The sequence below is a fragment of the Blennius ocellaris genome, assembly GCF_963422515.1.
Source record: "Blennius ocellaris genome assembly, chromosome: 1".
Lineage (NCBI taxonomy): Eukaryota > Metazoa > Chordata > Actinopteri > Blenniiformes > Blenniidae > Blennius > Blennius ocellaris.
Genome location: NC_137650.1, coordinates 24,950,332 through 24,967,556, shown reverse-complemented (window position 1 = coordinate 24,967,556; position 17,225 = coordinate 24,950,332). Strand labels below are relative to the sequence as shown.

At 40.0% G+C, this 17,225-nt stretch overlaps 1 protein-coding gene across 2 annotated transcripts in view; it reads left to right on the top strand.

Annotated features, from left to right (window-relative positions):
• Positions 1-17,225, top strand: part of sox6 (SRY-box transcription factor 6) — a 132,514-nt gene that overhangs the window by 56,009 nt on the left and 59,280 nt on the right. For both annotated transcript variants that reach the window (XM_080517800.1, XM_080517799.1), the window contains exon 6: positions 10,392-10,481. In XM_080517800.1, coding sequence (XP_080373926.1) covers positions 10,392-10,481 — 90 coding nt within the window. The remainder of the gene's footprint in view (positions 1-10,391; positions 10,482-17,225) is intronic.

Genomic DNA, 17,225 nt, shown 5'->3' with positions numbered 1-17,225 from the left:
TGCGAGTGTAACTCAGACCCCGGGCACAGACTGTCTCTGTGGCCTGCTAATGATTTCAGAGCTCATTTCAGACTTGTTCTGTAAGTCAGAGGTACGTCAGCCATCCAGGAAAGATCCGCCTCGACACGACCAAACATGACAAGTGGCGTCGATGCAGCCTATTAACATATTTGCATTGTTGTTGTTTTTTCCCCCCCTGAATCAGCAAGCATGAATTTCTTATACAAAGCTTTGACGTGCTGCGTCTTGAACAAAGAGACTATTTAATCAGGATGATGAAACATATGTTCCTTTTCAGTCATTGCGTATTCTTTCCTCTTGTTCAATAACACTGTACGCAGAAGGAGATGTGATGAAAATGTCAGAGAAAATGAGCAGGAATGTGTTTCACTGCACTGCAAACCTTCGGTGGCAGGGATGATAACCATTTGATGAGTGCCGTCTCTCTTTAGAACTACTTCTCGCACAATTTTAAAGGCTGCACGAGACCAGTGGTTAACAGTCAGCTAATAATACAGTAGCCTCAATTACCTATCACAATGTTAAATCATTAGGATCTGACATTATGACGTGCAAAAAGGAATACTTGGTTTACTGCAAAATGTCCTTCTTTGTCACTTATTTTTGAGGGTGGGTGGCACTCCGCTCAGCAAAGCCAATACAATAATTCTGTTGTTAGCTGCTCCGTTGTGAGCTGGACTAATGAGCCTACTTTCTCAAACAAATTTCTCCATCTTTGCCCAGCAGGTTGTAGTCCGTATGGCTCTGTATCCCACAGAAAGGGAATGAGCTGAGTCAAAAGAAAAATACAGCTTCTATTGTTGTTGAACTTGAACAACAGCACATTAAGACACTTAGCCCTGGGTAAGTGAATGGAGACTTCAGGTGTTTGAATGCTTAACCTTTAGAAGTCCTATGGCCACTTCATTAATTCTCTACTTTATTGAGTAATATATATTTTTTAATGACTGAGATGCTGATAATTCTAAGAGAGTAAGACTACAAGGGTGACCCAAATATACTTATATATACTATATACTATATATATTTACTATATATGCTAATTTATTTAAATGAATAGCAATTTTTTTTCTTTGTTTTGGGGTAGAGTGGTGGGGCTTAGGTGGTCTGGATAGCCCTCAGAAAGCAAACAACATAATCTAAAAATAGTAACTAGTGACCTTTGGTCTTCCAGTCCAGCAAGCAGCAAGTCTACATCCTGAAATTTGGCATCTTAGTAAACAAAGTTGGACGTAATATGCAATAAACAATTTTAATTACTGTTTAAAAACGAAAAATCCAAATTGCAGCAGAGCAAATTAATAATACCCTCTCACTGAGTTTAGACTTTGTTTCTCTTTCTCTTTCTCTCTCTCACACACACACACACACACACACACACACACACACACACACACACACACACACACACACACACACACACACACACACACACACACACACACACACACACACACACACACACACACACACACACACACACACACACACACACACACACACACACACACACACACACACAGGCAGAATGCTACTGCTGTATGTCTTGATGCTTCCACATAATTTGTGACTGAGTATCTCACCATTTGACAGAGATGCTCAAACACACCGTGGTTGTCCAGCGTTTATGAAATAAAGTTTCAATATCTGTACCAGACACTTGGCTTCACTGCAAATTGTAATGCATTCATGTGGATCCTATTAGTCTCTTTTTGTCCTTGTAGAGTCAGACACCCATTAATTTACTGAATCACACTGAACCACTATGATCACAGTACTCCACTTTTCCTTCACACATCTATTAATTTAACATAGATGAATAAATGTGAATGTTTTCCAGCATTGATTAGCAGGCAAGTTTATATCTGACAGTTAAATTGCAGGCTAACCCCCCAAAAAATCCCTCCTATGCAAGGTACCCAGTAATTAAATTTTTTGCGTGAAATTATTATAATTTATTACAGTGTGTGGACCGTAATGATTACCAACATCAAATGGAAATTATAAATTGAAATTAATTCTACATATTTCTCATCTTCCCAAGAGCTGATCCTCTTATCTGCTTTGGCTGCGATTCCAGAAGACATGACTGCTCATTCCTTTTAACAACCAGCAACACATGAAGACAATCACTATAAGTTTGTCTTTTTTAAATTCCCACCTGTAATTGTATTTTATTGAGTTTTATTGAGTATTGCATTTACCTCAATGAATTATTCATGCAGTGGTGATGCAGTAGGGAATATATTTATTCTTTAATGATGAACTAATTTATTATTGTTATTGTTATTGTTATTGTTATTGTTATTGTTATTATTATTATTATTATTATTATTATTATTATTATTATTATTATTATTATTAAGAATTTGTATAAAGAAGCACAAGCGACTGAAATATATTATGTAAGCTGAATGCCAATTCAAAGCCTTTTTGGCCTCGTCTGATTCTTTTTACATGCTTTGTTTTTTTTATGATTTTTAATTGAATTAAAAACATTTTCTTGTATCTCTATTGAAATTCGAAGTGTCCCTTGCTGTGTTCAGCAGACTCCCTCTGCTGCTTGAATACAGACTTTAAAGCAAAAGAGAGAAGAGGAGAGGGAATGAAAAGTTCATATTGCTATCCAAGCATTTAATGGTCCTAGTTCTTAAAAGTGACCTTGTGGGGTAGAAAGCAGAGCAGCACAGCAGCTCCTTCCAGCTGCACACATGGCATCCATCGGGGGCACAATCACGCACAGTCCCAACACCTCAGGCTCGGACATATGTTGAGTTTTATTTCATTCTTCTGACATTAATCCTATTCACCAGCTGTTCTGCCAGCTGCCACTCTCCGGCTTAAGGGGAGATTGCAGTTTTGGGGGCTCTGAGTACTGGTTTATCTTGGCTCCTCATCTCCTCCTCACGAAGTTTTGATTGGATTTTTTTTCCTTGCCCTCTTCCTACTTTCAGGTTCCTTGGGTTGCATACTTCTCTGCAATCTTTCTCTCTTCCTCAACTTTTTTTTTTGCTTTTGTTTTGACCACTCTAATTTGAGGAGATAGAGAGGGAACACAACCTTGGTTTCTTCTGGCCTGCACTCTGTATAATACCTGTACGTATTTATTTCTTCCCAACTTGCTTAAAAAGTATCCAATAATATTTTTTGCAAATACAAAGCAGATGACGTACAGAAGTTGACTGGAGCCAAACTTATGTACTCCTCAACTTCTGCAAGTCATTCTTTTAAGACAGCATTTGTAAAGAATAACGGCAATGAAACCTGCTCACCTCATAGCCATCTAACAGCATTTCTGTGGGATTAGCCTGGACATGGCCTCAGCCTGTACAGTTATGATTATTGACATATTGGGTCTGACATATTTCACATTTATGTGCATTGTCTGGAAGCATACTCAAGTGTTCTCAGTGTCATTTCTGCTGAAGTACGGCCGGGCAGTCTGCGAGCAAGGGCCGCAATGAATTGATCATTGCTCACTGCTCACTTTAATAATTCAAGCCTGATTGCCACAGAGTGCCGCAGTAAAATGGATTGGGAGAGGTCACATGCTGCTCAGCTCAGGAGGTGAAGCCTCTTGGGGATGGTTAATTCATATATGCTTGATAGACACGTGTCCTATTTAGAGAGGTCAGGGTGCTGTGTGTGTATACGGTTTGTCAGAATGGCCAGGTCAGTGCTGCAAGATTAACACATTGGTCAGTGCAGATAAAGACGAGGCAAAGGAAGACACTCTTGGTCACGTGCACTGTGACTGTTTTAACTTAGGCAAAAATGACTAAACCTCTCAGAAAGTAACCTGCAAAGAGCTGGTTTCCTATACTTTTTGACACTTTTTCAAATGATTCTGATCTATGGTTGTATTTGTCATCTTTCTTTGCAGTATATAAATTCAAAACCTTCATGTAATAATAGGATAAAGCAACCACAAGTTCACAAAAAAAAAATCAAATGAAAAGAAAACCAAATAAAATTAAACCATTTATTGAAATTTAAGTGCTAACGATGGGATGTAATTTGTATTGACCCGTGAGTCCAATGTCATTCCGTGTGTCAGCCCCTACAAAGCCTCAAATCCTCTTTCAAATGACATTTAACTTGTCAAAAGAAAAACCTCTCCTGACCCACAACATCACTTAAAGTCTTGACGACAAATTTAGTCATGGGTACACTAAAGGAGGTACAGTAAGAAGGAAAACAGTGTGTCAGATACAAAGAAAGAAGTGTGTTCTCTGTCACAACCTGAGATGAACCACACCTCATCAAGGCTACCTACAATGTATTTATAGCAACTGTTTACATGACTAAACTTGATAGTCAAAAGGTGACTAACAGAGATGCTCACCAAGTGGAATAATGATTAGGTGTCAGTCAAAGAAAGCCCACCATGAGGTGCAGGTGCTGCACAATACACTGACATGTCTCAAGGAGCTGGACTTCTTTATTTATGCATGCCAGCACTAGTAATTACATATTAAGAAGCTGGAATTATTTAACTGCACCGAAGAGTCTTCTGGAAACGGGAGAGGTTATTACAACTGTTGACAACGAGGAAAGGTAATTGCCTGAAAATGAGCGACAACGCAGTGTTGTGCTCAGAATGTTTTTTTCCCCCTCAGCTCCCTCTTTAGCGTTTGCATTGTGCAGCATCACCCGGGTGTGTAACCTATTGCGTTCCGATTGCTCCCTTGCAATTAGTGCCCTTTTTGTCCTCACTTCAATAACGCCATGATTATGGAGACTTCAGGAGTATTTGCAGCATCCAGCAGCTGTTGTCTCAGGGACTACCGGCTGAATGACAAAAACATGTTTTCTCTCTGCATTTCACTTCCCTGCCTGCCTCTTGTAATTATTATGTTTTATTTGGTGTGATGATGGGGTCTTGTTTTTAGTGTGTCTGTGATTAAGATATTCAAAGGACTCCTTGGAGTGTGTCACAGTCATTTTCTTTTTTATCAATCTCGACTTTTGATTTGTTTCCCGTGCAGCGCAGAGTGGATGGGAAATTAGACGTTAGCCGATCATTGTCTGACTGAGATTCTGACAGTTTTATTTCTGAGACAGAATTTATGCCTGAATAAGAAATATACTGTATCTTGCACTGAATGTAGAAAATGTGACAGCTTTTCTTTCTCTTGAAGCTATTTAAGTCCTTACATTTTCTTTTTCCCTTCTAGTATGCAGACGTTTACATGTGTAATCATATGATACAGCCAACATAATGATGTAAATCAAATGTGTTAATAACATATAGTGCTGTAAATTATGCATTGATGTGTAATTTATGGCTCTATAAGTCACTGCAAAATAACTGTGATTTGTGCAGTTTTCAATCAAAGTCACAGTGGATATACTGCATCCCACTCTTTAGTTCATTAGACCCTTTAGCTTTGCGGGTTGCCCAGACTACACTCATCATCACCAGACTACAATCTGAATATAGTTTCCATACTGTAGATGTTTGTTATATGGTCTAACTAAAGAAATATACTTTGCTATCACATTGTAAAACAAATCTTTTCTTTAATTTTACATATTGCACATGTAGACCTTGTTTTGTATATATATATATACACATATATATATATATATATATATATATATATATACACATATATACACACACAAACACACACACACATTAAAAATAATACTTGTTCAGAGACTACCAGCTATCTTCATCCATCTGCCTCTCAGTAAATGTGTTTCCCTATTTGCTTTACTGTCCGATCGTCTGCATTGTGGAGAGGAAATTATTTATATGGTCAGTGTCAGCTGATCATTGATTTAGTAATTACACGTTTCCCCTTGAGGCTTGGACAACTGATATACAAGGCCAATGCTAAAGGGGAGGTCTTTTAGTTTCTCATCCATGACTTATGGCTAATTTGACTATCTTAAATAGCACACTTTCCACCGCCAACAGCGTTTCAAAACAACAAACGCTCAAGCACGAGTATCGTCTTTCTCCCAGGAGAGTAGTGCTCACAGAAAGCTCCGAATGTGGTGGTAGATAGTTGAAGCGTTTTCACTGCTGACAACACAGGGTAATAAAATACCCTCAGATGCATGTTGTAACGACCCTTTGCTTTGGGGTATATATAGGCTTTTCTAAAACGATGGCACGTTCTGTTGTATCAGCCCATTTCATAGACACATTTATTTTACATTGAGATGTTAAAGTGAGGACAGCCTTCTAACTAAAACATGGCTTTAGTAATGTTTAACTTTAATATACACACACTTGACTTAATGTCACTTAATCAGCAGTCAGGGTGGCCATTTGCAAATATATGTGGAGTGAATTTTTAGGATCGATGTTATTATTGTCTATCACAATCCCCAAGTGACAACAATTGTTTGCAACTGCATTTATTTCTCAGTTTGGTGAACCAAATAGCGACATGAGCTTTTCTTGAGTTTCCAATAATTCTTTGAATGAACTACTGAATCAACTTGCTTCATAGCGGCAATAAAAAGAAATAAATTAGCTAATGACTTTCCCATACCTTCGCTTTCTCAATTACAGCCATTTACTGCTAACACGCCCTCAGTTTAATTAAAAACGTATTGTGTCCTGGAATGTCAATAATTAAAAAATAAATCTGATCATTATTTTTGGCCTTAAACTGTCGGGGAGGGGAAAAAGTGCAGGATCATACTAAATGAGAACGATATGTAACAGAAAGGCCGACAAAGACGAGAAATCCTGTCAATATTTTTCACCAAGACTGTTGGGGGAGTCGGTCAGTGTCAGGACAGATAACAGTAACCTGCCTCTGAGCGTTCCAACAGTGGTTTACACTGAACACCATATTCTGGCAGCACTGACTGCCAGGTGCTGAAAGCCTTGTTTATGTGACGCATCAACCAAGAAGCATTCCTTTGTTGAAATTTATGGGAATCATTAGTTTTTTTTTTTTTTTTTTTTTTTATGCAGCTAAAAAGTAAAAATGCAGCCCAGTTCGTCCAAATCATCCCAGCTTAAGGTGTCTCAATCCCTCTGCCCGTTTGTCCACATCAATAGGATCACAGAATACCGACACAGGGAAGCTCTATTCCAGAGATGACAGCCCCGATAGGAGATAAACATATTGAATTTGACGGTATTAAATGTGTGATGACTATTGACTTTCTTTTGAGTGCCACTTGGAAACTAAAAAAAGACCCCCCCCCCCAAAAAAAAAAAGAGAGAGAGAGGGAGAGAAAGAGAAGGGCTCAAGGCATTTTTCCAGCTATATAGCACCAGTCCCACAGAAGAGACAATGAGACCCAGACGGGCTTAGTAGTCCAGAAATCATTCCCCCTCTCAATGGGAACACGTCTTGGACACACACTCCAGTAGTTTTGTCTTGTATGTTGCTATCTGTGCTAGCTGCAGAGTGGAGGGGGTCTGTGCCAGGCGAGGGTCCATAGGGACCATTGGAATCGCTGGGGCTGGAGGAAGTTGGTCTGGGTCCAGTGGGGCGATCTGGGCTTGGTGACAAGCCAAGCTGTCTACTGCAGGGACGCTGGGAAAATGTAAATAAGAGCCTGATAAGGGCTATTGTTTTCATTCCATTCTCATCCCAGCTGAATGGCCTGCTCCCCAGCCACACAGCATTTTATCTCGAGAGGGGGAGGAAAAAAATGGAAGGGGTGGGATGGGGGGGGGGGGGGGGGGGTGCGAGAGATTTAAGAGTCCCCATAGGAAAATAAAAATAAACTCACTGGACTGTTCTCTTGTTCAAGCTAATTCCCCAGGATGTGATGTCCTACTTTGAAAGGACAAGAGCAGCAAAGTCCTCCTTGCAAAAAAGAAAAACTTAAGAAGTTCACCAATACTGTCAGAAATAATGTTTTCTTTTACTTGCACATGTCCTAGAAGTTGATATCCAATAAATCCAAGAGCAGTGTGTCAATCTTTTATAACAAATATACTGTTATTCTACTGTGAATGGACTGTGTATCATTTTTTGACATTCGCTGTCTCCGGCTGACAGTAATTAGTACGTTGATACTGACCAGTGTTTGCATTGGCATCAATATTTCCCTCTCAGAAAACAGACAGGCATTCTAGAAACTAAAATAGCATTCCTTCTATTAATCTAAATTCTTCAGGAAAATAGGCTGTGGAAGGGAGCTTTGAAAAAAGCCAGACATCTGACTCATTTAGTCTTTTCCTTGAGCACGCCTGCGCAAAAGTTGCTCCACTTGCACCAGATCCATTTTTGGTTGCCTGTTTTGTCCACACTGTTTGCACACTGAAAGGTGTTCGAGAGTTATTTTATGGAGTAATCCAGACCATTATTCACCTCTCCCAGGTGGAAGGCAGGGAGGACAGCAGCACATTCCAGCTGTAGTCTCTCCCGTTGGAGGACTTGGCAGGTCGTGTCTGGCCGAGCGGAGGGGATGGAGAAGTGAGGGAGCGGCAGTTCTCCCGGGAGGGAGGTGGATAAGAGGGGGAGGACTGGAGTAGAATGGAAGCTGGCACCACATTATCTCCAACTGTTGGTGCATTCCTTAATGATCAAGTGCTGGTGGAGCATCTGTGATGAAAGTGTGTGTGTGTGTGTGTGTGTGTGTGTGTGTGTGTGTGTGTGTGTGTGTGTGTGTGTGTGTGTGTGTGTGTGTGTGTGTGTGTGTGTGTGTGTGTGTGTGTGTGTGTGAGAGAGAGAGAGAGAGAGAGAGGAAGAGAGAGAGCGAGGGAGGGGGAGAGAGAGAGCGAGAGAGAGGGAGGGAGAGAGGGAGCATATGTGTGCATATTAACATACGTTCAATATGTTTGTTTAAAAAACATTTTTTCTTTGCTTTAGGGGAGAGACTGTCAAGTGCTGGTGTTGCTCTGTCTGCGTCAGGATTAGGATTTTTGATAGGAGTGTGTTGTTCGAGGAGAGGAAGCTGCCTCTCCCAGTGGTGAGAGGCAGAGAAGAAGCGCTGAGCTTTGCGTGCCCTTAACCTCGGTTTTAAGATCTGTGATCTTTGTGCCACGCAGGGAGTTAACACACACAAACACAGAATTTTTTTTTCTTTCCTCGTCTTGGGGTCAAGGGGACAAACTGTGAGTTGGGAATTGGAAAGTCAATAAAGCAGAAGAAATGTTATAATGACCCTGAGCTGAAGATGTCCTGGCGACCCCCATCATGTTGGAGGAAGTGGACAGTCAAACAAAATGGTGACTCTGCTTGATCTCCCTGAAAGCCATCCTTAAACAAGGCCACAAAAACTACTGACCCCCCGTTACTCCCAGTTCCTCTGATGTCAGTGTGTTTGTCGAAGTGTTTGCTTTGTGGAAGAGATGTTACAGGCGGATAAAAGGAAACAACACTTGTATACATCCTCAACTGTGTATATCTGTGTTCTGTTTGATGTAGGGGATGATAATGCTGAGGCAGGAGAAGTCCAGAAAGTTGCTTCCGACAGGCCCTCCTCTGTGTTTCTCTCTATATTATCATGTGCAAACTGAACTCGGACTCACTTTGCAGCCACACCACGCTGAGAAACACCTCATGTTTAGAATTATTTGAAAGAATATGTTATTGTATCGTGTCCTTTATTTGGGAGAGCTAAATTCAAAGCCATTCCAGTGTGACTTATTTGGATAGAGTGTTCAGTATTGTCTCAAGACTTGTTGCAATTTGTTTCCTTGTGTTGTGAAATGTGCTCCAAATACAAAGAAAACTATTTTAATGAAAATACTATTCTGAGGAATTATTAAAAAACCTGGAGATAATTTAGAAGAAATCATGTGTACTGAGAAATCAGCACACATGGCATACAGGGGGGAAAACATTTAAATTGGGTGCTTCATGTCTCATGTACACATTTTTCATGCTTTGGCTCAAGGTGGATGGCTGGAGGCTTGCTTGTGCCTCTGGTGCTTGATGGGAATATGCTGATCCTTAAGCAGCAGAAAGATGGTGTAGGCCTGGGTCAGACAGCCCAGTATGTTCTTTATCAGCTCCACCAGCGACAGCATGGCAGATTGCAGCCATTCCTCCTCTGATTCATTGTCTGCTGGACAAATGTTAATTGTTTTCATCATTGGCAGCTATGTGAACGTTTGTACGTACCCAGTCTCACTCCTTACCTCCCACTTAATGTGCGTCTCTGCCCTTACGCTATTCCCACAATGCCTGCTTCCCTGCTCACTCCACCCTTAGCTCATCTCTCAACTGTCGGTCTGAGTCTCTTTTAACGTTCGCCGTGCAATGCCATCAAATAAAATACCTCTCTTTCATCTGATGTACTGACTTTTCATTTAAGTGAATGGATTTATGGCATTTACAAAATGATAAAATGAGAAACTATTTTCACCACACAATATTACATTCCGAAAAAAAAAAAAGAATTGTCAGATAATAGAAGTGCATTTATATTTCTTTTTTCAGACTCTTCATGCATGGAGAAACTTCTTTCTAAAGAGTGGAAAGAGAAAATGGAGAGGCTCAACACTAGTGAACTACTAGCAGAAGTTAAAGGTAAGAATAAAAGATCTCCGTCAGATTGAATTACATATATCACGCAAGCAACACATTAAAGACAAATGAAAAAGTTCCTCATTCATATCAGACTTGCATAATATCAGAAAAATGCCGCACTTTGAAATTAAACAAAGGCCTTTGGCTGCCCTCCTCATTCTTTTATCTCCTCCCTTATCTTTTGTTGGAATGCCCAACTCAATCCAAAGTGCTTTTCTTCAAAATCCCACCCCATTTTCATCCATTTGGAGGCTCTCTGTGCTTGTCAGCGGTTTATTGTTGTTGTCCCTTTAGACGGCCTTGAGCCTCCGCTAGTCTGCTCTGGCACATGCGGTGCGGTTCATGCTGCTCTGGTAATTGTTGAGCCCAAAGTGTGCTTGATGTAAACAGAGCGGCGCTGAAAGGAGAGAAGCCGCTCAGAGAGGAGAGAGGAGACGGTGCAGAGATGCACAGACTCGTCTCCTGCGCGAGCCTACATTTGAGTGGAATGTCTCGACTCTGACAGTGAACGCCCTGCATGGCGTATCAAGTGCGCCGCGGCAGAGCACAACTCAGCACTCCCCCAAAATCTCTGTTTATGACAGGGTGAAGGTGAGCTGAGGGCTGCCGCTCAGTCCTTAGCACTGACTGTTACTGAATAGCTGGTGTGTTTATACAGCAGAGAGGAGCACAATACCAGCCGGCTGATAACACTGGGCTGCCACTGGCTCCTGCACTCAACCTCAGAGAATCTCTTCTTCGGACGACTTCATGTCCCTTCATTTTTTTAATTCTTTCACACCAAACCAGACATTTAAATTTCAATGTACCCTCAAATGCAGCACTTCAAAGTTCTTAATTAACATTACCTGAGGATAATTCAGAAACTGGCGAGGTGTTAAACCACAGTTCACTGCAGGTGCTTGCGATCATATGCTTAATTGTTTCTTTTCACACAATACGGGTCACATACCTAAGTGAGACTGGCCTCTGACTTTATTTATGGAATTACAATTTCTCCACTTGCAGAGGAAAGCAAAAGGGCTGTTGAATGCTCTAATAAGTATATTCACGGGCAATAACCTTTATGAAGGATAAATTATTGCTTGGTAAACTAGATTCATTGTACCTGTCCTGGTGTTCTGTATGTCAGTGTAGATCAAAGTGCATGGGGTAAAATGTTTAAAATGATTTAGCCTTTTGAAAGCTGGTCTGTTAAATTACAGGCAAGGCATTTCTTCTGTTTGATGAATGGGAATGGGAAGGTTACTTGGTGGTCTGTAAACAGGTAGGGAGCCTGATAATAAACACTATGGCCTCTGTCTGTTGATGAGTTATGGAGACAGTCTATACACCAGTTACAAATATAAATGCTTCTCCTATCACAGAGGCAGCCTTAGATTTTTAATTAGCATGCCATTTCATATGACTGTAGACATTTCAAAGGGCTGCTTTGTGCTCACCCTTACAAATGTCTCTCTCTCCACGTTTGATGTCTGCCTGATGTAAATACAGGCAATTAAAAAGAAGCCCAGGGTTGGAGATGCACAAGGTCCGCCTAATTAAAACACAAACAAAGGTACCAAGCAGAAAATACCTTATGATTAAGATCTAAAGTGTTATGATGAATCAGAGGTTCCATTAATTGTTAGGTTAAAATCAGCACAAAAGGCAAACATGCCTTTAGGTTCTAAATGAATGGGGAGATAGTAGGGAATAAAGACTGACACACAGATAAAGACGACAGCACCTACTGGCAGAGTGGCCTTGTATATTCTATGCTGATCGCTCACTGGTTCCCCAGCCAATTATACTGAGCACCTAGAAGGCTCCCTTTTGACATTGTTCCATCAAAACCTTGAAAGAGAAGTAATTGTGTTATCGCAGAGGCAAGTGGTGGGATTTGACTCATGAGGAAATAACTTAGTCTCGTTCTTAGAAAACAAATAAAAATGAAACACAATAGGTGTGACAGATTTTGGCCCGAGGCTTTACCCACAAAAAGAAACACATTCTTCTACTGCAGTTGTGTTCAAACCTGCCCTGAATACTTTATCCTGTCGAAGTGAACATGCCGTACAGTAAACAAACAAAACAAAACAAAACAATAGTATCAACAGCATCTGAGATCGCTTTTCAGGGTCTGCATACCCAACCTGCTATTTAGATGACATGCCTAAAATTAAAGTCTATTGTCATGTGGGTGTTTGGCGACATAAAGGTACTTCTTTGGAGGTAAATAGGTTTTTTAGGTTTCAGGAGTCAAGCACAATAATCCAGTAGAGGTTGTGAGCTTAAGTCAGACATGTAGAATGGTGTTATTAAGGGTTAATGATTTCAAATCTCCATCTGCCTTTTCTTGTTGGTTGTTAGGGCTTAGTATCAGTAAGGGAGGGCAAGAAAAAAAGAGTTTGTGAAGGAGCATTAGTGAGGGATTTCTTTTCACCAGTCAATTCCAGCGCTAACTGTTTGTTTTCATACCTGAGCTTAGCTGTCAATCTGCAGGAACGATGAAATCTCCTGAACAAAACCACAGAGCAAGAAAGGGAGGCTGGCTGGAAGGGCTCCAAACCACACAAAGTCGCAGATAATAGGAGGCAAGGTGGAAGGCATACGAGAGAGGGAGAACTAGAGCGATAATAAGATTTCAGAGGTGGAAACTCAACGGTTATAATTATATGTTTCAAAGAGATATTTCATTCATCAATAAATCATGCATTATACATATATGAATATATACTGTACACACACACACACACACACACACACACACACACACACACACACACACACACACACACACACACACACACACACACACACACACACACACACACACACACACACACACACACACACACGTGGTGTGAAATTTATACAAATGTAGTACACAGAGTCCTGTGCAAGATAAGAATCCTCTCTGTTGCATGCTTGCTCTGTGCAGGGTCTCGGCCTCATACTCAACAGAGCTGTTTAAGTTTCCCTGCTGAGTGGCAGTTTACCGACCCCCCATTGGGGGCCAAAAAAAACCACACAAAAAAGAACACGCGCGCACACGCACACGCACACACGCACACGCACACGCACACACACACACACACACACACACACACACACACACACACACACACACACACACACACACACACACACACACACACACACACACACACACACACACAGCTCAAGTATTTACTCAAACTGGAGGAAAATATGTAGTTACTAAATTGGAACACAAGCTGTATTCATTCTCCTGGAATCTGCTAAAAAAGAAAGAGAGGGGAAAAAAAAAAGAAGCTTAACACTGTACACTAGCGATGAAACGGCAGCTCAAATTCTGAAGCAGAAAAATCAGGGCTCTCGCAGTGTCACAATCAATTTGAGAATGGTGTCTACATGACAGTGGTCGGGTGCACACAGACAGTCCTGTGGCAGGCAGATAAGTGGAAGCTCTTTAGGAGGAGAACAGAGGGCAGGGCAGGGTGGCAGGCTGAGACTGATTCGATGCTGGCCCTACCTGTGCTGGCTGCACTCCTGCACAGACAGAAAGGAGTCCACTGTGTGAACACAGAGCCCATATTGTACAGGAGTATGGGTAAGCTTCAAAATGTGTGTTCCTTCCCCATAAAAAAATTACCTCAATTCTGCCATAAAGTGAAGTTTTGATGCTCCAGGAAATGTACAACAAAATGTTTCTGAATACATTTTCATCTTTTGTGCTTATGAAGCTTCGGAAACAGTTGGGAAAACAATTCTATATAGCACATTTCTAAAGGGTTGTGTATTTTACAACATACAATAAATTAGGTTTAATACAACTACCCCAACATACAAAAACATTCACACAAATAGCACAAAACAGTATCTGTCCAGTTGCTCCACTCAGAAATGCCTCAGTTAGCATTTTCTTCACAACACTTCAGTCAACTGTTTGCCCTGTGCACTCAGGTGAAATATGAGCCACAGTAAATCATTATTCCTCAGGCCACATTTGCCAGATGAATGCATGTGAGTGTTTGACTGTGTGTTTTTCTCCTCTAATGAATTGAGGAATTTAGCTTGTGGCAATGGAGGTTTCAAAAAAAAAAGGAGAAAAAAAGGAAGTGCTGTGCTCATGTGTGTTTGTGTACATATGCGATAGAGACAGAATTTTCTGTGTTCTCAATTATATTTCTGTGGTTTGCCATGGTTTGTTCAGTTAAAGACGTTAAATGTATAATACATTTCAGGCACATAAGTACATTAATCACCTTTTATTTGAGTCTAACAGAGGTACATTTATGTCATTTATAAAAGGACTCTGTTTCTAAATACACATGAATTTTACACATGTTAAGGAAGTTGACCTATGTTTGTATCAGAAACCCAAGAATCAACGTATTGTGAGGATCATGAACAGCTAATTGACTCGAAAGTAGAAAATATCTTCAGCATTGTCTGCAAAGTACGTGGCAGAATGGCCAGTGTCATTTTTTAAAGACAATTTAAATCTACTTTGCTCTCCAATCAACTATCTCACAATGAGTGCATGCACCACAAGCCCAGGAAAGTAGACTGTTGAAAGGTATTTTCTTTATTCTATCCACATTTTTTCATTGTTGTCAAATTTCTTTTTCCATTATCTTCCATGAAACATCCATGTTTAAGAAGAATATGCAAATAAAATAAGACTAATGCAACACATCCTATTTTCAATAGACAACTTAGAAGCAGAAGTTAGTGTCTGCCTGGAAAAAAGGCAAAGGATTCATAGTTTTGACAATTGTGACTTTCATCTGGCATCTTCTCATACATAGCACAATCTACTTTTTTTTTTTAAAGGTCTTTCCGGTTTTTTGTCTATTTTATACAGCATGACCTCCAAGATACAACAGACCATTTGTCTTAACACTTCCACACTTAAATTACATTCATGTGGGCTTTTACACAAGACATGAACAACCTTTAAGTCTTTAAACTAAGACTCATGCAATATATCCCCATTAAATTCTGACTTCTTTTGTTACAGATGAGCTGTGACAGATGCGTCCTACATTTACATGACTTATTTACAAGTGCATTTGCTTTATTTGGTCTTTTTTTAATACTGCTGAGACCACATGTTATTTTCTGACCATTCAGGGTGGAATTTAAGTGAAACCACATAATTTCTTTCAAGGGAATTTTCAACAATTTCCAACATCTTTTAATATTTCTGCAACAAAAATGAACACGGTCTTTTCAATGAGACAAAAAAAATAAATAAATGGAGTAATCATGACATCATAATAATGTCCTCCTGGCATTCTACAACATATGCTCCTGACTAAAGTTGCTGTAATGAAAGAATAATATGGTTAAAGACTTACAATTACGACTTCTGATTGGGCCAAAGGATTAAATGTCTAATGACAGGCTGATAACTAAGCACCGGTCTCAGTTGTCTTTGTATGTCCTGACTCCTGCTAATGCAGGTAATCATCAAGTGATCTGGATTAAACCCAAACAAAATACAAGCATTGTTGCTGCTCTTATCCATCAAAAACAACAGTCTGAAAGTGTTTGGCGAGCTCTGTTTTGCACAGTTCAAGAAAACAAGAACATTTCACTTTGATCATCAGTTGTGTTGGTAAAACCAATGAATAAATACTGCATGAAAAGAATGAAATAACGTCGAACTTCTAATTTACTTTCAAGGATCTACAGACAGTAAGCCATTCCCTTGATCACTGTTTCACAGGAGTTAAGTGTTTTGTACGAGAAAGGCCTTGAAAACTATACATTCTTTTTAATATAGTAAGGGCACAGGGTCAGATTTATCATTATAAAGACCATGACGGCTGAATAGAAGGTGTGGAGACGATCTTTGTTTTCAAGTAATCATCCTTGCTACATGCTGCCTTGCATACATACATACAACGTCCATGGCTCCAGGATCCCTGGCTTGTTGCACTATATTAGAGAGTCAAAGAAGGATTCAATAGCTGGCAGAACATAAAGTAAAGTTTCTGAACTCAGTTTTAATTTTCTTATGTGAATGTGAATTTAAGGGTCACCGGTATTTCCTGTGGAGTAATGTGCTCAGGTCGAACATCCCTCTTGGCTTCGATGAAGTAGCTTGTCCAGTGTCATGGATAGACAGTTAAGTGCTGGAGCGTTTACATTTGCATAATTATCCTGAAGAGTGAAGCTCCCTCTATCATCAAAATATTAGTTTCTATCACTATTCACCACAGAACCACAGCAGATGAAGTGGGTTTTTATTAATAACCTCTCCATATGCCAGTCAGGATTTTTTTTCTTCCAAACTAGTGTATAGCCATTAAAATGATTTTGATTCAATACAAGTATCTTGAAGTCACATCTGTCGATACTTAAAATTGTGTGAAAATACTTTGATAGGTTTAAATATTTAAATGTTTTAACAAGATAGTTGGCAGTTTTGCATTGTAAACAAGCCTAAATGTTCACACATATATTGGTAAGATTAAGGGACAGAAACTGATTGCTGCCAGAGGATGATGTGCCTGTGACTCATTGCTTATGCTTGTTAATGGAGTTTTATTGGCAAGATTAACAGTTTTTATATCATGGCAGAGGCAGCAAGCCAGGTAAAACAGCTGTTGTTCATATTGTCTTGGTTGTAGGACGTGGAGACACATTAACACCATATTACTGGAAACCCATATGGCCTTGTTGGAATGCAGAAGTGTGTAGAAAGCAAAGCAACACCATGAAGGTAGCTCCCGTTATTCAAGATTTTTTTTTTCTTTTACCAATATAGAT